Consider the following 23,124-nt stretch of genomic DNA (forward strand, 5'->3'; position numbering starts at 1 on the left):
TGCAGACTCCTGCGGGAGCAGTGGATCCGGGCCAAGTACGAGCGGCAGGAGTTTACGCGCCCCGAGAAGCAGGAGCCGTACTCTGCAGGTGAGGCCACAGGGTCTCTGCCTCTGTCTCTGTCTGTCCGTGTCTCTCTCTCTGTCTCTGTTCCCTCCCCATCTCCCCGGAGCCGGCAGAATCTCTGGGATCCTGCAGCCGCGCCTCTGCTCCGGGTGAGGGCAGGGTGAGGGTCCTGGCAGGGGAAGGGTCCTGGCAGGGGGAGGGGTGAGCGGGCACACAGCAGAGGCAGCACCAAAGCCAGGGGTGGGCCAGGCTGCCCGGTGGTCCCGTCAGCACGGGGAGTGATGCCCGTTCTGAGCACGAGGAAAACCAGCCAGGTGGTCAGATGCGAGGTGGCTCCAGAGCCCATCGGAGCAACCCCGTATCCCACCACACGGCCGCGCAGGGCCAGTGGTCCTGAGTCCAGGGGCTGTGGGGCCAGGAGGGGCTCTGCGTGCAGCCGGCACACCCTCAGAGCAGCCCCCCCATCCCCTGTCCCCGCCCCCCTCGTGTGGCCTTGATTCAATTACCATCGCCCTTGCAGCATCTCCTTCCCTCCCCACGGTCCCTAATGAGAGAGCAAGGGCAGCACACGGGCATCTGCTGTCAGCGCAGGGTCTGCGCATGCTCCGTCCCTGCCTGACACCCGACCTGCCGGCCCCGGGAGCCCTGGGAAGGCCCCAGAGCAATTCTGTCTCCCAGGCGTAAACCTGTCAGCGATCCATACAGCGCTGTGTGGCCTCCTTTCAGAGGCGGTGCAGGGTGGCTGACGCTGCATCACAGAATGCTGTGTCTGTCCTCCCGTCGGGACATCTGGTTGTAAGTGACAGGAATCCACCTCAGCTGGGTGTAAAGAAAACGCGAATGGGATTGGCTCACATAATTGGAGCGGCTCCAGGCACAGCTTGATCCAGGGGTTCACTTGGTGTTGTCAGGACTTGGCTTCCATGTTTCCACCTCTGGTTCTGCTTCCCTGGGTTAGCACCAACCCTCCTGGTGGCAGTTCTGCTCCATCAGAGATGGTCAGGGATGGCTGGTCTGGACGGGCGTGGGACCCAGTCACGATGACCAGGGGGGTATGGTGTGTGCCTGCCTCTGGAACTGGGAGCAGTCCTCTCGAGAAAAAGTGGGATCTGGGTTCCAGAAGTGGGGGTGCACCCAGGGCAGCAGAACCCACAGATCTGAGCCATCACAGGCGTTTGGAGAGTGGGGTCTCCAGGGGCATCTGGGTGTCGGTTCCAGGTGCTCAGGTTGGCTGAGGCCAGCAGAGCCCAGAGGTGTGACGGCTGTGGTGAGCTGGGGGACCGCGCCCCCCGCCCCTGCCCGTGGTTCCCGCACAGATGCTGCCTCCAGCTCGCGCATCGTCTGCCCTTCCTCTCATGGGCCGTCCCCAGTCCCCCGGGAGCGTGTGAGACGTTGGCGGGCCGACAGAAGTTTGCGGGGACCCTAGCAGCATCTGAGCGGCTGGCCTTTGAAGGCCGTGGCTGTGAGGAGGCTGCGTCTCTGTCAGGCCGTCCCAGCCGGCGGGAGCAGCACCCCTGTTACTGTCACTTTTGCCCGTTGCCCGGAAAGCCGGTCATGAGCAGAGGGAGGGTTAGCTCACAGGAGGCCAAGCGAGGAGGTGGGAGAGTGAGTCTCCAGCCGGCTCCCTGAAAATGGGGGCTCAGGGTACTCGTGGGGTGCAGGGCGAGGTGATGGGAAGTGTGCAGATAGATGATCTGGGGTGAGCAGCGGTGAGAGATTGATGGTCTCCGCCCCTCTGCACTGGAGGCATGCTCACCACATGGCACGTGACACATCTCAGGGCGGGGCTTTTAGCCTCTGGGCGTCTAAAGGTTGCCTGTCGGACGTCTGCGCAGCCCAGTTGATGGGTCAGTGGTCTCAACTGGCCTGGAGTGGACACAGGGTCCTGATTCCTGGAAAACAGCTCACGCACCCATTGCCGGGGCGACCCAGGCCCGGGGAGGTGTCTGCAGGAGCCGGGTGGAGTTGGGCAGCAAGTCGCCGGAACAGCCCGTCAGCCACGCGGCGGAACGGCTAGAACTGCAACCGGTCATGGCACGGAGGAAGGAACTTTGGTTACCAGCCACCGAATCATCCAGGACTGAGCTGTTTGCCGGTTTCCCCCCGAGCCCCCTGGACAGCTGCGCGGCCCCGTGGGGATGTCGTCCGTCTGGACACAGGGTGCCCACCCTTCACAGTGAGGACAGCCCAGGGAGGTGGGCGAGTGTGGCTGGGGCTGCAGCCACAGAGAGAGCACTCGGGGGCTTCTTGTGGGGGCTGCCGGGCAGCGGGGGCGCGGACGTGACTGTGTGGACCCCGCGTGAACCACCCCGCAGAGGACAGCGTCTTGAGGACCTGCTGGAGGGGCGGCGCTGGCGTCCTGGACCACTCGCTGTGCGCTGGGTTCTCATCCTCAGCTGCGTGGGAGGCAGCGGCCCAGTGTGGCTCTCACCCTGAAGGGCAGTGTGGGGCCTTCTGGCCCTTTCCACGTGTGGCCTCTTACCTCTGAGTGCCTGGCCCCTGGCCTGGCCCCGAGGGCTCCCTCTCATCGAGGCGACCCTGGCCTCAGCTCCGCTCCTCCAGAGCCAGTGCAGAGGCCCTTCCTGCAGCCCTCACGTCCCGCCCCCGAAGCTCGCCCGCCGCCTCCCCAGGCCCCAAGTGGTCATGTCCATGCCCCCCTACCCCGGCCCAGCCCTGCAATTCACAGGAACAGAGCCCTGGGGCCATCAGATTGTGTCCTGCCTCCACCGAGGTCCTCACGGGGCCACCATCGGGGCAAGGCCACCTCAGGGTCATGTGGGGAGGTGCCCAGTACGCTGGCTGAGAGCCCCAGGTCCTGGCACCGCCCCGCTCTGGGGACCCAGAGGGGCCTGAGCCGTGGTCCTGTGTGTGGGTCCTGCTGGAGCAGCCCCTAAATCTCACCGGCTCGCTGCGGAGGCCTCCCCTCTCCTCCCGCCCCCGATCTCCTCCAGGAGTGGGGCAGCATGCGGGAAGCCCCAGGGGTACCGCCCCCTCAGCCCAGTGCCCCAGACCCGCGTCCTGCCCAGCACGCGGCAGGGTGGAGGGGCAGCAGAGCCCAGCATCCAGGGCGGCCGGCCCGCGTCCAGGGCAGGAGGGCAGGTGGAGCAGACGCGCCAGGACCGGCCGGCCACCCCGGAGCTGCCCCGTCCCTGTGGGTCCTCCTCAGACGCCCCTCCCCGGCCGTGAGGAGCAGCGGGGGGTTTCCAGGCGCCTCCCTCCGGCTCCCCATTGGCCGCAAGACACACCCCCTGGCCCACACGAATGCAGAAGTGCCCTGTGCGTCTGCGGAGGAAGGGGAAATGCAGTGTGGAGGTGAGGCGCCCGGCCTGACCTGCCCGGAGTGGGCTGGAGCCATGGGCCGCCCCGCGGGGTCGCAGGGCCGGCCGCCGTGTGCTGTGTCGGGAGCCTGTACCGTCAGCTGGGGTGTGGGGAGTGGGCACAGCAGCGTGCACCTGCCGCCAAGGCCTGTCACCCTGCACAGCTGCCCGGCCTCGGACCACGCTCAGGGCGTCCCAGCAGGGAGAGTCCGGCCCCCGGCATCCAGGAGCTCCTGGGACCAAACAGACAGTTCAAGCAACAAAACAAATGACGATAGAGGATTTTAACCCAGAGGATAAAGTACACGCCAGAGTCCGTTCCCAGATGAAGAAAGAACTGAGTCAGTCCGTCACAGGGGAGAAGGGACGACTCCTTCTCACAGAATTCCAGCGAGTGAAAGCGCGAGAATCGAGGGATGCAGGAGGTGGCCAGCAGTCGGAGCCCCGGGGACCGGGAGCAGACCAGACCGTGGCGGACGCCCAGTCAGCAGTGGAGTAGGAGGGGCGGGATTTACCTGGTGTCTTCCCGAGACGCTGACCAGGACAGAGGGGAAGTAGCACCTTCCCGGGGGGGACCCAGCAGCCCCCTTCTGGGGTGACCGAGGGGCGTGGACGAGGCGCACTGAGAGCCACAGTTCACCTCAGCTGAGAGGAGATGCCACGTGAGCCCGGCCCCGGGACCCTGGACGGGACACCGACCGCGTTCCGCAAGATGCCGAGGCTGTGGAACGCACGGCAAGATGCGGGACCGTCAGAGGCTGCCGGCGGCCGGGAGTCACGCCACGTGCCGCACCATCTGGACGGCAGCCTGGGGCTGGGGGACATTAGAGGGACCTCGGTGGACGGGGCGGAAGTTGTCAGCAGTGTTGCCCAAGGTGACTGTGGCTTTGATGGCTATACTGTGGTCAGGCGTGTGCTGATGCTGGGGCCGGCCCACGGGGTCGGGAGCCTGCCGCGTCCCCCGCTCAGTCACTGCACATGTGCGTTCCCACCCACTGACAGGCCGGGTGGGACCTGGCACCCCGCGTGGCTGAGTCTCACGGGACCTGGTGGCAGGGAGGGCGCGGGCCGGCCTGTGGCAGCAGGGGCTGGGGTCCAGGTGGCCCCGGACAGGCGGGTGCTGACCTGGCACTCCCCACCGCCCACACTCCATGCCGCCACTTCAGCCGAGGTCCTGGGTGTGGGGAGGAGCCTGCACCCCCATGATAACAGGGCCTCTTAGGCTGGGCACGCCCCCACCTGCCCCACCCCAGGCCCTGCTCGCGGGGGCTGACCCTGGGTACAGCTGCTCCTGGCTCCCTCCCCACACTGGCTCCGTCTTGAGCCAGAGTCTCAATGGCTGCCTTTCAGGCCGGACAATGCCCCCTGTTGTCCAGAGGGCCAGGCCGCCCCCAGTCACCGACAGACACAGCGCTTCCTGCGAGGCGTCGGACCCCCGTTCCTCCCGTGGGGTTATCCTCTCCCTGCCTCCTCTCCGCTGGTCCCCGCCATGGGTTAGGGTACTGCCTCCTGAGACACCTGGCTGTGCAGTCAGTGCTGTCCTGCCTGGGTCCCAAATGTCACAGGGAGAGCTGAGTGCTCAGAGGCAGGTGGGGCCAGGGCCTCACTGAGTGACCGAGCCCACCCCCGTGCCTCGGTTTCCCCATCTGTGCAGTGGGGAGGACATGGTGCCCAGTGCAGGGTTGTTGTTGGGACATCAGCTGTGGGGTACACAGTGGGCCCAAGGTGTCCCTGAGGTAGCTGGTGGTGTTTGTGGGGTTTGGCTAGGACTTAGGACTGTCCGTGCCCCGTGGGTCCGGGCGGGCTCCCCACTGGACTCAGGACTGCCTGTCCCGACCCCGCAGTGTTTTCCATGTAGGGGTCCGAATTGGCTGCTCTCTTGCCTCAGACCCCTGTGTGTGGGTCCCACGGTTTGGGGCGTGTGGAGTGGGGGGGTGCTTTTGGACTAACCTGGCCCCTCAGGGGTGGCCCCTACCCCAGCTCTGCCCAGTACCCAGTGGGGCGTCCACATGTCTGGTGCAGGTGGCCGACTTTCTGCAGAGTCTGGCAAACCCGTTTGTGAGCATGGGGGTCTCTTCCTCTGGGTGCAGACCCTGTGCTGGGTGCTGCGGGGGCTCAGGAGATGGGTAATGTGACCCTGGGGAGCCCCTAGCCCGAGCCCTGGCCTCATTGTGAGCCGCCTCCCCCCAGGAAGCAGGACTTGCTCCCTAATTCCCTGCTGGCTGCTGTGTGACCTTGCAGAGGTCAGGCAGGGTCTCTGGGCCCTGGATTCCTTGTGCATAAAATGGGAGACAGCTTGGTACCCCAATAACGTGGGTCTACAGGTCGGAGCCCTGCCTCCTGGCTCTCGCTGCAGCCCCACGCCCAGCAGACCGACCCAGCAGCTGCTGGGCGTGTGCTGGTTGTTGAATGAATGAACGAACGAGGGAACACATGTGGGCAGGTGTCCCAGTCGCACATCCTGGGGCCCTGCCAAGTGGCCAGAACATTGGCGTCTTGACACCTACGAGCTGGACGTTCTGGACTGTGGTCTGGAGCCCCTGACGTGAGCCAGGCCCGAAGTAGCCCCTCCCCTCCCGCCAGCCCGCCCGGGTCGGGGCTCAGACGCGCTCCTCCTGTGGCCCTCCCTGCCCCCGCCCTTAGCCGAGCCGCCGGGCGACGTGGGGAGGGCCAGACGTCCCCGGACAGCCCAGGACATGGACGCTGTGCCCTCCGCCGCTGCTGCCCTGGTGCAGGCCCTGCGTGTTCACACGCTCACACGCCATTTGCAGCCGCAAGTGGCACGTGTGCTCACACCTGCACTTCGAGCACGTTCACACGTGTGCTCTTAGGTGTGGATGGTCGCATGCAGCTTGCATGTCACACGCATGTTCACTCACACGCTCACACGCAGGAACGCCGCCTCATCGGCTGTTGCTGAGGCCTTTGTCTGATGGTGGCCCGGCTCACTGTTCCCAGAACGCCAGACAGCCGGGCTTTTACTCCCCACTGCATAGGGCCCCTGCTCTGGCCAGGCCCTCCGACCGACCCCCAGCCTCCGACCTTTCCTCGTTGGCCTCGTTGGGCCATTTCAGCCAGAACATCTGGGAGTCCCGGGTGGAGGCATGCCTGGGGCCTGGTTGCTGTGGGGCTCTGAGGCTTCTGTGGGCCCAAAGAGGCTCGTTGGGAAGGATGGTGGTCAGAGCTGTGCCCCTTGGTCTGGGCGCCCCGCGCGCTGGCTCTCAGGCGGACAGGACGGGAGTGGAGCTCCACCCCAGGGGCTGCACCTGGGTCCCCTGCAGCCGCAGCCTGAGCCCTGCCCGGCCGGCAGCCCTCCCCACGGGGCTCAGTGCGACCCGAGACGTGGTGGGTGCCAGGGAGAGAATGAACCCAGGTGGGTGGGCACAGAGCCAAAAGTGCCCCAGAGGCTGTGGCCCACGCCCGTGGATAGCAGAAGCCCGGGCAGGTCCCCGGCGAGGTGGGCAGAGCTGGCGGGAGCAGGCGGGGAGCCGGGGCGGGCCGCTGGGCAGCAGGCAGGAGGGACGGGGTGGGAGGGATGGGGAGCCGTGCCAGACAAGGTGTGGCTGCTCCGTGCTGGGCCCTGCGGCAACCTGTCGGCATTCGACTGGAGCTTGCAGGCCCGGGACCCAAGTCCTGGCCTTCTGCGGAGTGGCTGGGGTGGGGCGGTCTAGGACTCAGTTTCCCCGCTGCCTCCCAGGCCCTGGCTCTATGCCCAGAGGACACCCCTCCACCGGGGCACCCCCCAGGTAGAAGCCACACAGCGTGGGGGCCCATCTGCCACCCCGGGGCCTGGGCACAGAACGCCCAGCCTGGCCCACAGACAAGGCCCCGTGGTGCCCGCTCCAGTTAAAACGTCCACGTGTATTCACACGCATAGGGTGTAATGGACATGTAATGTGCACACCCAGTGTGCAGCTGGTTCCACGGGCTCTGACAAACGCAGCACGCGGAGCCGCGCTCTGCACCACGTCCGTGGTCAGCCTCCCGCCGCGCCCCAGCTGCTTTGGCCACCGGTCAGCTGTGTCAGGTTGTGTCCAGTTGTATGACGACGAGAAAAGCCCCAGTAGACACGCGCCCTGGCTTTCATGGGATCGTAGCGTCCATCTCTCTTGGGTTGTTGTTTTTCTCTGGGTCACGGGACAGGTGTCTGCCACCTTTAGGAGAAAGTGCCGAGCGTCTTGAGAGCGGCCACCCCACGTTGCAGGCCCTCTGGCATGCAGAAGGTGCCGCAGTGCTGCATGCTGGCCCACACCTGGACGTCGGCGTTGCGACTGCTGAGGCCCTTCCAGCGGGTGTGCGCTGGTGTCTCATCGCCACCTGTGGTGCTGAGAATCTCCTCCCGCGCTGGTTCCGGGCGATCCCGGACGACTTTCTGAGAAGAGGCCGAGGAGAAGCACCTGGGTCGTGGGCCGGCTCTCCAGCCTCCCAGCAGGTGGTGCTGGGCCCAGCACCCAGCAGATGCTGGCACACGGTGGCACCCGGCACAGGATAGGGCCCAGCACATAGTAGGCACTGCACACAGTGGGACCAGGCACATGGTAGGATCTGGTGCACAGTAGGCACGGGCACACAGTAGGTGCTCAGTAAATGGTGAGTGAGGCATCTGCCTCTTCCCTGGGACCGGCCTGTCCTTTGGGAGAACACGGTCCCTCCCAGCATAGCCGGGCTCCAGTGTGTGCGAGCCCAGCTGCGTGCAGCCTGGAGAGGCCCGTCTTGGGGGGACGGCTGTGGCTGTGAGCCAGGTGTGACAGCACGAAGCTGGGGCCTGGAATCTGTGGGGATCTGGCGACTCTGAGGCCCTGGGCCTTGGTGAGTGTGGCCGTGGGCCCACTGCTGGAGAGGCCGGCGTGGCAGGAAGGCTCCCAGCACCAGGGAGCTGGCTGGTCGGGGCCATGGCAGAGTCTGGCAGCCACGTCCCTTGTCACAGGGGTGTCCGCAGCTGGGAGAGGCTGGCGCAGCCCGAGGGGGGCGCCGCTGATGCAGGCTGAGGGCCAAACGGCCATACCCGAGCTGGGCCGCAGTCAGGGACCCTGGCCAGCGCCCATCCTAAAATACTGCGGTTGCTGTCACAGCGCCTGAAATTAGGCATCTTGGCGGCTGGCTGTCGGGAAAGGACGGGAACCAGACAGACTTGGGCAAGCGCTTCCCTCCGTCTTGCGGCCTCTGGTTCTGGCTGGGCCAGGGGTGGGCCAGTAGGGAACGGGGGGTGCACGGCAGAGCAGGAGCTCGTCACCCACTGCGGCTGCAGCAGGCTGGCCTCCCCCGGCTTGGGCTGCCGCCTCGCGTCCTGAGGCACTGCTGCCACCTGCTGGGCACCACGGGCAGCGCAGCCGAGGGCTCCTGCTGGGCAGGGAGCCCCAGACCCGGCGCCACCCAGGTGACCTGGGACCAGGACCTGACGTCTTGGAGCCTCAGTTTCCCCTTCTGCGCGAGGGCAGACACCCTGGCGTGTGCCTTGGAGGTCTGGGGGTTCAGAGACGAAGGCGGCCGAGCGCTCAGCCGGGGCCTCGCTGGCCGTGTACAGGGGCTGGCAGGGGCCCTCCTTGCAGACGTCTCTCCTCCAGCCGGCCGCGAGAGAGCTGCAGCTCAGCCACGTCTGCGTCCACGCTCAGCTCACGGGGCTGACCCGGGGCCTGGGGAGGCCGGCCTTGATGCGAAGGCAAGTGGACTTCAGCTTTCCCCGGGCCAAGTGCTCGTTTGGTCAGTCAGCAAACGCTTTGGGTAGGGCCCTGCTTGGGCTTAGGGGACACGGCAGTGGCCCCGTTCCCAGCGCACACAGAGGGATGTGTCTGTGGTGCCGTGTGCCGGGCCGGGGCACGTCAGCCTCTCCCCAGGCTCTGAGGGCTGTGGGGACCTCTGAGCTGTTGGGGAGGGAGCAGGCCCCGTCTGGCACCGTCCCGAGACGGACAGACCGGGAGGCGCCAGCTGCCCCCTCCCTGACACCAGGCTGCCGCCTTTTTATGGCCACATGTCTCGGGAGCAGAGCAAACAGCCCGTCTCCATGGTGTCAGGAATGGGGCCGCCTTGGCGGCCGGGCTCTGCGCTCCAGCAGGGGGGCCGCACGCGCCCGGGCCCTCACAGCACCCTGAGCCGGCCTCAGAGGGCACCTCTCCCCCGTGGCAGCAGGACCCACTTCCCAGACAGGGCGCTCAGAAGCTCACGGCAGTTTGTACAGGAGCCCGCAAACCCTGACCGGGTGACCCCACCCCTGGAATGTGCCAAGGACAGCAGGGCGCCCCGTGGACAGTCGGTCACACGGAGCACAGCAGAGCTGCTCATGGGACCGAGAACTGGAGACAACCAGGCGGCCATCCACGGGGCCTGGGTTCGCAGGGCAGCGTCCGCAGGGTCCCGTTGGTGAGGAAAACGGACGAACCACTGACGTGGGGGCAGCCCCATGAAGCTCCAAAAAGGGTGGTGTCCAGTGAAACCCAGCCAGGCCCTGGTGTCCCCCGGCTCCTCTCGGATAGGCAGAGCGAGTGGGACGTGGGGGCCTGGGAAGGGCACCGCGATCCGGTCCTGCTGTGCCAGCAACCCTGTGGCTCCCGGCTCCTCGGGGCCCAGCCCCCACCGCCGGGCCAGTGGGGGCAGCAGGGCCGGCCGCTCCCCGCACTCTGACCACCGCCACGGCGCCCTGTGCTGCCGCGGCCCCGTCTCCCACTGCCCCCTCACGAGGACCCTGGCCCGGCCCAGCCCCTCCCTCACCTGCCAAGTCAGTTGTGCCGAATAAGGTGACGTCCCCAGGTTCCTGGGACTAGGGGGCGGACGCCGGCCCGCACAGGGGTCTCTTGGGTCCACTGACGCCGAAGCTCCCTTCCCACGGCGCTGCCACCTCCAGGAGGACACCAGGGAAGAGACGAGAAGCCCGTGGGAGGCAGCAGCGGCCAAGGCTCCCGGCACCCTGCATCTGCCCAGCTCGCGCCCACCCAGCTCGCGCCCACCCAGCCTCCCCCCGGGGCTGACGTCCCTGGGGACGGGCAGGACGGCTGGCCGGAGTCCCCTGCCCATGCCCTCTGCGTGGTCAGGATGGCGGCCTTGGCCCCGTCCCTTGTGACCCTCTGACCCACGGCCCCCTTCTCCCCAGGATACCGAGAGGGCTTCCTCTGGAAGCGTGGCCGGGACAACGGGCAGTTTCTAAGCCGGAAGTTTGTGCTGACGGAACGAGAGGGAGCCCTGAAGTATTTCAACAGGAACGACGTGAGCCGGGCTCGGGGGCAGGCGGTAGCAGGTGCTGTCGTCGGGTAGTGTCCTGGCCTCCCCTCCAGGACAGCCGCACCACCTCCTCAGCTACCCACATGCATCCCGGGAGCCATGCTGGTCCCACAGGCACATGCCACCCCCCCATGGGGACATGCCACCCCCATGGGGACACACTGTTCACCCCATGGGGACATGCCACCCTCCATGGGACACGCCACCCACCATGAGAACACGTCACCCCATGTGGGGACATACTACCCCGCCACGAGGACCTGTCACCCACCCCTTGTGAGGACATGTCACTCCCTTGGGACATCCCCATCCGCCCCTTGCTCACAGTCACTCCCCAGGGCCAGGCCTGGGTTGGGCGATGCTGGGGGCACAGAGATGGCCAGCCCTTCCTCAGTGGGCACTCCCCAGGCTTGAGAAGGACAGAGGGGGCTGGCTGAGGTCACCCCACCCAGCAAGCACATGTTGCAGTGACCCTGGAACCCCCAGGCAGCTGTGGGGAGGGGCGGGGGTCTGGAAGGCCCTGCAGCTGGCCGAGCCCGGCCCCACCAGCTCCAGGTGGGAACATCCCCCTGTGGGACAGAAACCACGGGCAGCTTCTGGCCCTTGACCCCACAGCCAGCCAGCCCCCTGTGCAAGGAGAAGAGAGATGCCAGGCTGACAGGACAGGACAGGGAGGGCCTGGCGTTGGGTGGGGGCAGACCAGACAGAGCAGCTGTGTGCCCAAGGGCCAGAGGAGGGGTCTACCTAGAGGTGAGCGCCAGCCTTTGCCATCCCCTGGGAGGGGGATGCTGTTACCTTAGAGTGACAGACCAGGAAGCCTGGCCCAGAGAGGGTAAGTAGCTCACGCAAAGCCACACAGCACAGGAGATCTGCGGCCAGCATCGGCAGAGCCCGCCCTGCCTGCCCCCTGGAGCTTGGGGCTCCCTGCCCACCTGGCGCTGAGGCCTGGCCTTGCTTCCCAGGCCAAGGAGCCCAAGGCCGTCATGAAGATCGAGCATCTGAATGCCACCTTCCAGCCAGCCAAGATCGGCCACCCCCACGGCCTGCAGGTCACCTACCTGAAGGACAACAGCACCCGCAACATCTTCGTCTACCACGAGGATGGGAAGGTGGGTGCGTGGGCTGGCTGGGGGGTGGGGTGGGGCAGAGCTCGCTACCCACCCAGGGCGGGAGTTGGGGGCTGGAGGGGCCCAGAGCCACGCGAGGAGGTGGTGGCTGTGCCAGCCTGCACGTCCCGCCCTGGCGGCCCCCTCCCTCCCACCAGCGTCTCCGGAGGGCGCGGCAGGGCCCTGAGCAAACCCCACGTCCGTGCTCTGGTCGGCAGTGCCCGCTCTGCCCCTTCGGCCTTCGTCGCGAGCGTGTGTGCACGTGGTTCGACAGCGAGAGCGCCTGGGCTGGTCCCCAGAGCAGCGGCCGTCAACCCTGTTCTTCCCTTGTTTGTGGTGTCGAAATACCCGTAACACGGCAGTTCCCGGCTCGACCGTTTCCAGTGCACAGTTGGGGCGCTGAGCACGCTCACGCTGTCGTGCAGCCGTCACACCATCACCTCCAGGACGTTCCCTCTCGCCAGAGAAACTCGGTCCCCACTGAACACTCGCGCCCCTCCCCGTCCCCAGCCCTGGCCCCTCCGTCTCCTTTCTGTCTGTGAACGTGACGACTCAGGGACCTCATGCAAGTGGGATCGCACAGTGTGTCCTTGAGTGACTCACTCGTTTCACTGAGTGTCGTGTATGGGAGGTCCATCCACGGGGGAGCAGGTGTCGGGGTCTCCCTCCTTTTCAAGGCTGAGTGGTGCTCCCCTGTGTGGGTGGGCCACGTTCTCTGTCCATCATCCCTCGGTGGACACGTGTCGCTTCTGCCTCTTGTCATGCTGCTGTGAACGTGGGTGTGTGAATATCTGGTTCAACACCCCGCTTCAGTTCTTTGGGTCTACAGCCGGGAGTGGAATTGCCGGGTCGTATGGTGCTTCTACTTTCGGTGTTTTGAGGAGCCCCCAGACTGTTGTCCACAGCAGCTGCCCCATCTCACGTTCCCGCCAGCTGTGCGCCTGGGCTCCGCTTTGCCCTCTGACACGAGTTTCTGCTTTTTTCAGTTTAGCCGCCTAATGAGCGTGCGGTGGTGTCTCCTTTTGATTTGGATCTGCGTTTCCCTGGTGATTAGTGATGCTGAGCATCTGTTCATGTGCTTGTTGGCCATTCGTATGTCTTCTTTGGGGAAGTGTCTGTTCAAGTCCTTTGCCCATTTTTTAATCAGGTTGTTTGTTTTTTTTGTTGAATTTGAGGAGTTCTCTGTATATTCTGGATATTTATCTCTAGTCAGATGTTTTCTCCCATTCTGTGGATTGTTGTTTTACCCTGTGGATAGTCTCTCAATGCATACAATTTTTAAATTTTCATGAAGCCCAATTTGTCTGTTTTTTCTTTTGTTGCCTGTGCCTTTGGTGTCGTATCCAAGAAATCATTTCCAAACACAAAGTCGTGAAGCTTTTGTCCCGTTTTCTGCTAAGAGTCTTATCGTTTTAGGTCTTCATTTAGGTCATTGATCCCTTGTGAGTTAATTTTTGTACGTGGTGTTAGGTGAGGGTCCAGCTTCGTTCTTTGCGTGTGGGTGTCCAGGTTTCCCAGCACCGTTTGCTGAAAAGTCTGTCCTTTCCCCATAGAATGGTCTCGTCAAAAACCGTTTGATCGTGTACGTGACGACTCATTTCTGGACCCTATTCCGTTGGTCTGCGTGTCTGTCTTTATTGCCAGGACCACACTGTTTTCATTACTGTGGCTTTGTAATAAGTTTTGAAATCAAAAGTGAGATTCCTGCAGTTGTATTCTTCCTTTTTAGGGTTGTTTTGTCTATTTGAGTTCCCTTTAGATTGCATATGAATTTTTTCAGATGCTTCTTGAGCATCAGTTGAGATGATCGTGTGTTTTTTCCCCTTCATTCTGTTAACGTGGGGTATTATGCTGATTGGCTTTCACATGTTGAGCCGTCCTTGCATTCCAGGAATAAATCCCACTTGGTCATGGGGCGTAATCCTCATACGCTGCTGAATTCAGTTTGCTGGTATTTTCTGGAGGATTTTGCATCAATGATCGTCAGGGATATTGGTCTGCAGTTTTCTTTTCTTGTGGCGTCTTTGTCTGGCCTTGGTGTCAGGGTCATGCTGGCCTCGTAGGATGGGTTAGGAAGTGTCCCGTCCTCTTCAGGTTTGTGGAGAAGTGTGAGGAGGATTGATGGCGGTTCTTTAATCGTTTGGTGGGATTCCCCAGGGCAGCCACGGGACACAGGGCTTTTCTGTGCTGGGAGGTTTTCCATCACTTGTTCAGTCTCCTTGGTTGTTAGAGGTCTACTCAGAGTGTCTGTGTGCCTGATTTAGTCTTGGTGGATTTTGAGTTTCTAGGAATTTGTATTTCATCCAGGCTATCCAATTATTCAGTGTAAATCATTCCTAGTACTCTCTTACAATCCTTTTTATTTCTGTAAAATTGGTAGTAATGTCCCCACTTTCACTTCTGATCTTAGTAATCTGAGTTTTCTCTTTTTCTTTGTCCATCTTGCTAAAGGTTTGTCAATTTTGTTGAAGAACCAACTTTTGGCTTCATTTATTTTCTCTCCTGTTTTTCCATTCTCTATTTCATTTATCTCTATTTTTTCCCCTTTCCTCTTGCTTTGGGTTTAGTTTGTTCTTCTTTTTCTGGTTCCTTAAGTTGTAAAGTTAGGCTGTTGATCTGAGAGCTTTCTTGTTTTTTAACGTAAGCATTTGTAGCTATAAATTTCCCCCTTAGTACTGCTTTTGCTGCATCTTGTAAGTTTTGTTATGTTGTGTTTTCATTCTTCTTCTTCTCTGAGTATTTCCTGATTTCCCTTGTGACTTCTTCTCTGATCTGTTGGTTGTTTGCCTTTCACAATTTTGTGAATTTTCCAGTTTTCTGTATGTTACTGATTTCTCATTTCATCTTGTTGTGGTCAGAGAAGATGCTTTGTATGAAACCTATTTTTTAAAACCCACTGAGACTTAATTTCTGGCCTAATATACGGTGTGTCCTGGAAAACGCCCCCTGTGCGCTTGAGAAGAATGTGTCTGCTGAGTCACGGGCTCTGTGCCGTTAGATCTAGTTGGTCCGCTGTGTTACGCCCTGTGTCTCCTCACCTCTCTTCTCTCTGGTTGTTCTGCCCATCCCTGTGAGTGGGGTGTGGAAATCTCCAAATATTATTGCAAAACTGTCTATTTCTCTCTCCAGTTCTGTCAGGTTTTGCTTCGTACATTTTGATGGTCTGTCATTAGGTGCATAAACGTTTATAATTGTTTTGTCTTCTTTCTACATCGAGGCTTTGATTGACAGATAACGTCTTTGTCTCTTGTAATGTTTTTGACTTAAAATGCATTCTGTCTGATAGTCGTACGGCCACTCCTGCTCTCTGCTGGTCACCGTTGGCCCGGACTATCGTTTCCATCCTTTCACCTTCAACCTGTCTGTGTCTTTGGATCTAAGTGTGTCTCTTGCAGACAGCATGTCGTTAAATCACGTGTTTTTGTCCATTCTGCCACTCTCTGTCTTTTGATGGGAGAGTTTAATCCATTTACATTTAAAATGATTACTGATAAGAAGGGACTGACTTCTGTTTGTGTTCTCTATGCCCTGTAGCTTTTGTTGTGTGTCATTTCCTGCCTTCCTGCCTTCTTTTGTGTTTAGTTGATTTGTGTAGTGAAATGTTTAAATTTATTTTTAATTACCTTTTGTGTATATTCTTTAGCTATTTTCTTTGTGGTTACCATGGGGATTACATTTAACTTCCTAACGTTGTAACATTCTGATTTGAGTTTATACCAGCTGACATCAGTAACGCAGAGACACTGTGCTCCTTTATAGCTCCATCCCACTCGTGTCAGTTGTTGACGTCACAGAATTACATCTTTATGATCGTGTGCCCCAAAAGATAAACAATTCTTTTAACTGCATTAGTCTCTTAAATTACATAAAAAACAAAAAGTACAGTTCCAAGCTGTTGTTCCAACAGTACTCGCCGTTATCCTTGCCCACGTGTTGTCCTTTACTGAGATCCGCATTTCTCCCTGTGGCTTCAGGGTGCTGTCCAGCATCCGTTTGTCTCGCCTGCAGGACGCCCGTGAGCACTTCTTGCAGGGCAGGTCCAGTGGTCGCACCCCCTCAGCTCTTCTTTATCTGGGAATGTCTTGATTTCTCCCTCTTTTGAAGAACCGTTTTTCTGGATATAGGATTCTCGATTGACAGTTTCTTTCTTTGAGTCCTTTGACGATATTGGCTGTCTTCTGCTTGTAGTGTTTGTGACGAGAGATCTGCTCGTCACATTACGAGTCCCTTTTATGTGGTGAGTCACTTCCCTCCTGCTGCTTTCAAGAGTCTCTCTTTGTGTTTTGAAAGTTTGACTGTAATGTGTCTCAGTGTGTGCTTCTCCGAGTTCGTCTTGCTTGGAGTTCTTTGAGCTTCGTGGATGTTCACAGTCGTGTCTTTGAAAAGATTTGGGAAGTTTTCAGCCAGACTTCTTCAAGTGTTCTCTTCTGCCCGTTTCTGTCTCTCCTCCCTCTGGGACCCCCGTGGTGCGTGTGCTGGTCCTCTTGATGGTGTCCCGCGGGTCCCTCAGGCTCTGCTCAGTCTTTTCTGTCTGTTTCTCAACCTTGGTCGTTTCCTTGTCCTTGTCTTCAAGTTCACTGGTTCTTTCTTCTCCCTGCTCGAGTCTGATTTGACATCCTCTAGTGAATGTTTCATTTCAGTTATTGGTCTTCTAACTCCAGAATTTCCTTTTGGTTTCATTTTAGGTTTTCTTTTTATTGATACTTCCATCTTGTTTATGCATCATTTTCTTGAGTTTCTCTACATCTTTCTTTTGTTCTTTGAGCATCTTTAAAACTGTGTTTTAAAGTCTCTCTAAACACTATCTACCATTAGGGCTTTTCAGGGAGATTCTGTTGACCTATTTTTTCTTTTGAATGGGCCATACTTTCCTGTTTTCTTGCGTGCCTTCGGGGTTTTTTTTGTTGTTGAGCATAGACATTTGAATCTAGTAATCTGGTAACTCTGGAATCAGATTCTCCCCCTCCCCAGGGTTTGCTGTCTTTTGTTATTTTAGTTTTTTGATTGTGTATGCCATCTCTGTGTAGGCTGAAGATGAGCCGGGTGTAAACTTCACGTCTTCTTAGGCCTTTGGGCGTGCACGGTCACTTTCTAATTTTCCTCCACGTGCAGTTGCTTGTGAATGTCCTAGTCTTTAATGTCTGGTCCCAAAGGGAAGAGCAAAAAATGAAGGTGAGAGGAAGACGGTGCTGGCCCTTCAATCCCCTGGAAGTCACTTCGGCCAGAGGGGGAGGGGCTTGCCAAGCGGGGCAGGGGCAGCAATGGTCACCCCCTCTTTGTCTGCACCCTCATGATCAGAAGCAGCAGTCAGTCATGAGAGTGCAGGCCCCCGATACTTGGAGGACAGGGCCCTCCTTGCCCACCCCGGCTCCTGCGAGCTGTGTGCAGGCCACTGCAGGAACACGGCACAGCTGCCTGCTGTGGGTAGGGGCAGGACGTGAGAGCTGCTGCTGTGCTCAGAGCTAAAACTGACCAAAATTAACCGCAGTTTGTGTCCAAGTCTTCCCCTGGAAGTTGCAAGATTTCAACAGACTTGAGTTTCAAAATAGTTACCGTCACACGTCACGCAACGATGGGCACATGTTCTGAGAAGGGTGTCATCGTGCGAACGTCACAGACTGCACTCACGCAAATGCAGATGGCGCAGCCCTCCACACACCCAGGCTACGTGGTTCTCATCCTGGGGACCATCGTGTGTGTGCCGTCTGCCGTTCACTGAAATGTCATGACGCAGTGTGCGACTGTACCTCAGACAGACCCCTGGTGCCGTCGGTGTCCAGGTGGGGGGACAGTTTCCAGGTGCTGCCTGCCCTGCCATCTTCCCAGAATCCCCTTTTCAGCTCTCCATCCAGGCGTGGGAATAACATGCATGTGCTGCTGCCCGATCTTCTGCGGAGGCCACACTGACGACCGCCCACTGTGGAAGACGAGGCTCAGCTCCCTCCTGCCCCCGCCCCTCACGCGCACGGCCGTGTCCTGTTCCCCACCGCCTGTCACACTTACACTGCAGTCTCGCCCCCATGTCTTCAGCGTTTGCGGTGTTGTGACGCTGAGCAGTGGAGCAGACCGTATCACTTTCCTTTCCTGCGTGATCTTTTCTCTCCCCTAGACCTGGCGGCTTTTTCCCCTCTAGTGAGCTTGTGCTCGTCACTAACTCACCCACACTCTCTGCGGATTGTCTGGGTCTCTGGATGTGGTCAGGCGCCCGGGCAGCAGCCGACTTCAGCCCTCTGGAGGCGCCCCTCCTGCAGCCCCGTCTCACTGTGGGGCTGGCTCTGCTCCCTGGGCCCCCAGTCTTTCTCGCTTTCCTCCCTCCTCTTGGTGGAGCACGTCCTTCAGTGGTTTTCTGAGAAAGTGCCTGGGAAGCAAGTTTCCAGAGACCCTGCACATCCGACAGCTTTACCCTCTGAGTGATGTAGAGTTTGGCTCATCATAGAATTCTGAGTTGGACCTGACGTCCCGTCGTGACCCTCAAGGCACTGCCCCACCGCCTCCTTGGCCCCGGACAGTTGCTGATGACCTCCCCGCGTCTGGCCCCGTCTCCCTCTTCTGTGCGGGAGCTCGGTGACTCCTCCCCACCCAGGGATTCACGTCCACGAGGTCGAGGAGTATTTCCTTCAATTATTTGACAGTTTCCTCCCCCACTTTCTCTGCTCCTGTTTTCTGGAACTCATCATTCAGCCATCGGCTGTCTCAGATTGGTTCTCTCTTGTGTTCGCACTTTTATTTCTCTCTACTTTCTGGGAAGCTTCAAGTTTGTCTTCCAGCTCTTCTGTTGGAAGTTGTACTTCTGCTTGCGGTGTTTTAATTCCGCGGAGCTCCCTTTGGCTCTCGGAGTGTTCGTTTCACAAAGGGCACTGTTCCTGTTTTCTAACCTGATTGTTCCTGTCAAATTCTGAAGCCGGCTTCTCCCTGAGCAGCGTGTCTCTCTGGAGTTGCTGTTTCCTGTCTGTTCCCGTGCTCTGTTCCCTGTCTTCCGTGTGAGCCCTCCTGGGGGGCTGTCAGATTCTCCCGAGAGCACTCCTCCGCCTCGTGCAGACGCGGTTGCCCCCCGCACTGTGGGGCTGAGCGGGATGGGGCTCTCGGGCCTTGGTGTGTGCGTAGTCACACAGTTCCCCGTGTCTGGAGCGGTGCCCCCACGTGCACACCCGCGCTGGGGCTCCCCGTCTCCTGGGCCAAGACCCTCCTATGCCCTCTGCAGAGAGTGAGCTCCGTCCTCTGCGGGGCGAGGGCCGTCTGTCAGCCAGCTCTCCCGCAGCCCCTCCCGCGTCCAGGGGGCCGAGGGCAGCTCACTGCCGGCCCTTGGGGGCTGCGTCCCCGCCACCCCCTTGGCTTGGGTCTCCCGTCCTCAGCAGACCTGCGTCTGCTGCGGCCCTGCCCACCTCACGGGTGGAGGCCTTGAAGCAGCCCAGCTACTGGTGCAGCGTTTACAGGTGTTAGGAGGGAACCTGGCTCAGGCGCGAGCTGGCCTCGGCTTTCTCCAGGAGCTCTGCCCCCGCTGTCCTCGGGGAGACCAGGCCAGGGAGGGAAGGGGCAGGTGATGGAGCCCAGGGCCTTTCCATGTGCACAGCGGCCCCTCTCCTCCCTGCCCCTGAGAGCCTGGTGCCTGGCCTGGTGCTTGGATGCAGCTGCGCCCATTAGATGTGGCTCTGCCCCAGGGGAGGGAGAAGGAACCGGAAGACTCAGTGGTGCCGGGAATGGGGTGGGGGCACCAGGGATGAGCTGAGGCTCCTGGCAGGGTCCAGAGTGGAGGTCACGGCCTGGATTTGCAGGGCTGGGTCAGGGGTCCTGTGCTGGCCCATGGGGGGCGGGGCTTGTGCGGGGCAGGGTCTCGAGGGGCGGGGCCTCGAGGGGCATGGCCTGTGAAGGGGCTCAGGGTGGGGCTTGTGGAGGCGGGGCCTCTGAAGGGCGGGCCCTGTGGTGGGCGGGGCCTCAGGGGTCCAGTGGAGGCAGGGCCTGTGGTGGGTGGAGCCTTGGCAGGGCCTGAGGGGCGGGGTCTCTGGGGTGGGGCCTCAGGGGTCCGGTGGTGGAGGGGTCTGTGGGGGGCGGAGTCTGGGCAGGGCCTGAGGGGTGGGGCCTGAGGTGGGCGGGGTCTGGGAGGACCTGAGGGGCGGGGCCTGAGGTGGGCGGGGGGCTGGGCGGGCCTGAGGGGGGGGGGCCGGGGGTGGGGGGGGCCTGGGGGGGGGGGGGGGGCGGGGGGGGGGGCGGCGGGGAGCAGCGGGGCGCACTCTGGGTGGCTGGGGCGGTTCGGAGCAGCGGGGCGTTGAGCGGCCGTCTGAGAGCAGGAAGGGCCGCCCGGCCCCGCCCGCTGTGCCCGCCCCTCCCGAGCGGCCTGCCCGACCCCGCGCCGGGCCACACCAGACGCTCTGGTGCGTGGTTGGCGCCCGCGTGGACCGCCCTCCCCCGCGGGCCTCCCCCCTGCACGGTGCCCCGCGCGGCGGCCCGGCCTGAGTGGGGGCAGCCCGTCCTCGACCCCGGCGCCCGGAGGAGGGGCCGAGGGGGCAGGGCTCCGGGGCCGCCCGCCCTGGCCGCGGCCCACACCGCCTCTGCCCGCAGGAGATGGTGGACTGGTTCAACGCGCTCCGAGCCGCCCGCTTCCACTACCTGCAGGTGGCCTTCCCGGGCGCCAGCGACGCAGACGTGAGTGGCGCGGCTGTTCCCCTGGGGGTCGTGCTTCCTAGCGGGGGGTGGTGTCGGGGGCTGACCAAGGGCCCGCCTGGGCCGCAGAGTGCCCTGCCCTGCCCGCCGAGGCCCCGGGAGGTGACCACAGGGACCCTGCTCGACGGGGCCCGGGGCCGCGGGGCCGGGCTGAGCCGCTCTCTGCCGCAGCTGGTGCCGAAGCTCTCCAGGAACTACCTGAAGGAGGGCTACATGGAGAAGACCGGGCCCAAGGTGGGTGGGCCCGCTGCCGGGCTCCGAACCTCGGGCCCCTGGGGGCGGCGGGAGGCCGGGAGTGCCAGCGACCCTCCCACGCGCGGCGCGGCTGCCTGTTTCGGGGGGTCATCTTGGCGTGGATCGCCTGGCCCGGAAATGTTTTGTAAGAAAGGGGCCCCACTGGCCCGGACGGTGGGGCTCTGGGTCAGGCCCCAGCCCTGCCTCGCCCCTGTCACATACCTGTCCCCTACTTGGGCCAGGCGCCCCCACTGTGCCCTGTGGAGTCAGCTCCGCCCTTCCCTGCCATGGGCTGGGGTAGGGGGCAGACACAGGTGACTCCGATCCCAGGTCCCGGGTGGCCTCGCAGGCCAGATGGGGGTGCTTTGGGGCAGTGTGGTGCAGAGCAGCCTGTCACCCACGCCCGGACTCTACCTGAGGCCCACAGGGAGGTCTGGGGGTCAGCCCAGTGAGGAGGAGCTGTGCAGAGGGAGGGACAGCACGTGCAAAGGCCCTGTGTGCAGCCAGGGTGGGAGGGCCACAGCAGAATGCAGCATGGCCTGCAGGAGGCAGCAAAGAGTGGACGGGTGGGTGGGTGAACATCCGGCCCTGGCCTCCTGGTGGGGAGCTGTGGTCAGCTGGGGACAGGGGCCTGCCTCGGGCCGACCAGCCAGTCACTGCACGCTCTGACGCACAGCAAACAGAAGGCTTCCGGAAGCGCTGGTTCACCATGGATGACCGCAGGCTCATGTACTTCAAGGACCCCCTGGTAAGGAAGGGCCGGGGCCGTGGGTCAGCCAGGCCTCGGGGGGACGGGCTCCTACTCCCCTCATCACCCTGGATCTGGGGGCCCAGGCAAAGCTGGGCGCAGAGAGGAGGCACAGCCCTGGCTGCCCCCTTGCATGAGGTGGGCCGGCCGGGGGCCTGGGACCAGCCGCTCAGCCTGGCCCCGCCGGCAGGACGCCTTCGCCCGAGGGGAGGTCTTCATCGGCAGCAAGGAGAGCGGCTACACGGTGCTGGACGGGCTCCCGCCGTCCACCCAGGGCCACCACTGGCCGCACGGCATCACCATCGTCACGCCGGAGCGCAAGTTCCTGCTGGCCTGCGAGACGGAGTCGGAGCAGCGGGCGTGGGTGGAGGCCTTCCGCAAGGTCGTGGACAGGCCCATGCTGCCCCAGGAGTACGCAGGTGAGGGCCGGGCGGGGCGGCCTGGGGACTGTGCCCGCACCCCGTGTGGCCCTGACCGGCTGGACGCCTGTCCCTTTTGCAGTGGAAGCGCACTTCAAGCATAAACCCTAGCGGAGACCGTCCTGGTGGCCGAGGGACTGGACTCACTAGACGCGGCCGGCGAGGCGGCGGCCGGATGCGGGGCTGTGGACGGAGGGCGCGGGCCAGCCCCTGCCCCACCCCGAGGGGCAGCCCAGATGCGGCCGCGGGGCCTGAGCTTCAGCCACCGGGACTTGTTTCTCTGGAAGCTCACAGTGGGCTGCCCGGCCTGACCTCTGACCCCATCATGCTGCTGCCCCCATCTGTGACACCCCCTCCCACTCCCCTCCCCACGGACCCTCCCTCCCTGAGGCCCGGCCCTGCCCCCAGGAGGACTCGCCCCGACAGGAGGCTGGGCCTGGGGACAGAGGGCCAGCCTGCATGCCTCCCCGCCCACTGCCATCCTGCCCACGTCCCCCGGCCCCCCAACACGTATTATTTATTGAGCATCTGCTGTGTGTCAGTCGTGGGGCGCTGGGGCACCTGCCTGGGTCGGGGGGAGACAGGAGGGAGACGGGAGGGGGAGCACCTCGAGTGCCCGGCTTGGCGCTGACCAGCCACCCACCCTACTAGCCTGACCTTGAGGCCTTTGAACCCTTGGAGGGTGGGGGCCTGAGCTGCCATGAGGCCAGTAGAGGCCTGGGCCCCACTCACCCCCACCGGCCTCCAGCGTGCTGTGGGCTGGCCAGTAGGTGCAGCCACCGAGCCCCCTCCCCAGGTGGCCTGGCTCTGTCCACTGTGGGCGGGCATCTGTGAGAACGGCTGGGGGGTGGGGACGGTGCACGGGGTGTGGTCTCCCTAGGAGGCTGCAGTGTGTCACTGCGGGGGACCCGGGCAGCCCCAGCTCTCCCGTCCTGCTCGGCTGAGATGTGTCCGCTGCAGGGAAGCCCTGGACCAGCCCTCGAGGGGACTGGGAGAGGGTCCCCAAGGCGGGGCATTCTGCTCCCCACCTTGTGTCACATCCTGGAATAAAGTGGGCTCTGGCGTGGCCTCATTTGTGTGTCCGCGGCTGGGGAGGGGGCTCAGGTCCCCGGGAGGACCTGCCGCCTGGCCTCAGGTCCACGCCGGGAGGAGGGGCACCCCCAGGAGCAGGGCACCCGCGGGCCTCTGCCTGGGCTCATGGCCGACTCCCAGCGCCCCAGAACAGCCCAGGGCAGGTGGGCCTGGGGGCCGTCCTTCGTGCTCTGAGCCCCCGTCTCGCTCTGCGCCTGAGCGCCCCGCCCACCAGCCCAGGCCCCGCGTAGACCCGGCTGCTCAGGCGGCGCGAGCTCCTCACAGAGGGTCCTGG

General features: G+C 62.3%; 1 protein-coding gene across 3 annotated transcripts in view; it reads left to right on the forward strand.

Moving 5' to 3' along the window:
* The window catches only part of ADAP1 (ArfGAP with dual PH domains 1), a 62,705-nt gene extending 39,875 nt beyond the window's left edge, over positions 1–22,830 (forward strand). The window contains exons 4-11 of one of the 3 annotated variants that reach the window (XM_046666271.1): positions 6–88; positions 10,466–10,578; positions 11,556–11,702; positions 20,256–20,339; positions 20,529–20,591; positions 21,268–21,339; positions 21,530–21,758; positions 21,841–22,830. In XM_046666271.1, the coding sequence (XP_046522227.1) occupies positions 6–88; positions 10,466–10,578; positions 11,556–11,702; positions 20,256–20,339; positions 20,529–20,591; positions 21,268–21,339; positions 21,530–21,758; positions 21,841–21,869 (820 nt within the window). In that variant the 3' untranslated portion in view covers positions 21,870–22,830. Of the gene's footprint in view, positions 1–5; positions 89–10,465; positions 10,579–11,555; positions 11,703–20,255; positions 20,592–21,267; positions 21,340–21,529; positions 21,759–21,840 lie in introns of those variants that run through there. The other 2 variants (XR_006889352.1, XM_046666270.1) reach the window with 2 other exon arrangements.
* Positions 22,831–23,124: the final 294 nt, after the last annotated feature.

This window comes from Equus quagga, chromosome 7, assembly GCF_021613505.1.
Source record: "Equus quagga isolate Etosha38 chromosome 7, UCLA_HA_Equagga_1.0, whole genome shotgun sequence".
Lineage (NCBI taxonomy): Eukaryota > Metazoa > Chordata > Mammalia > Perissodactyla > Equidae > Equus > Equus quagga.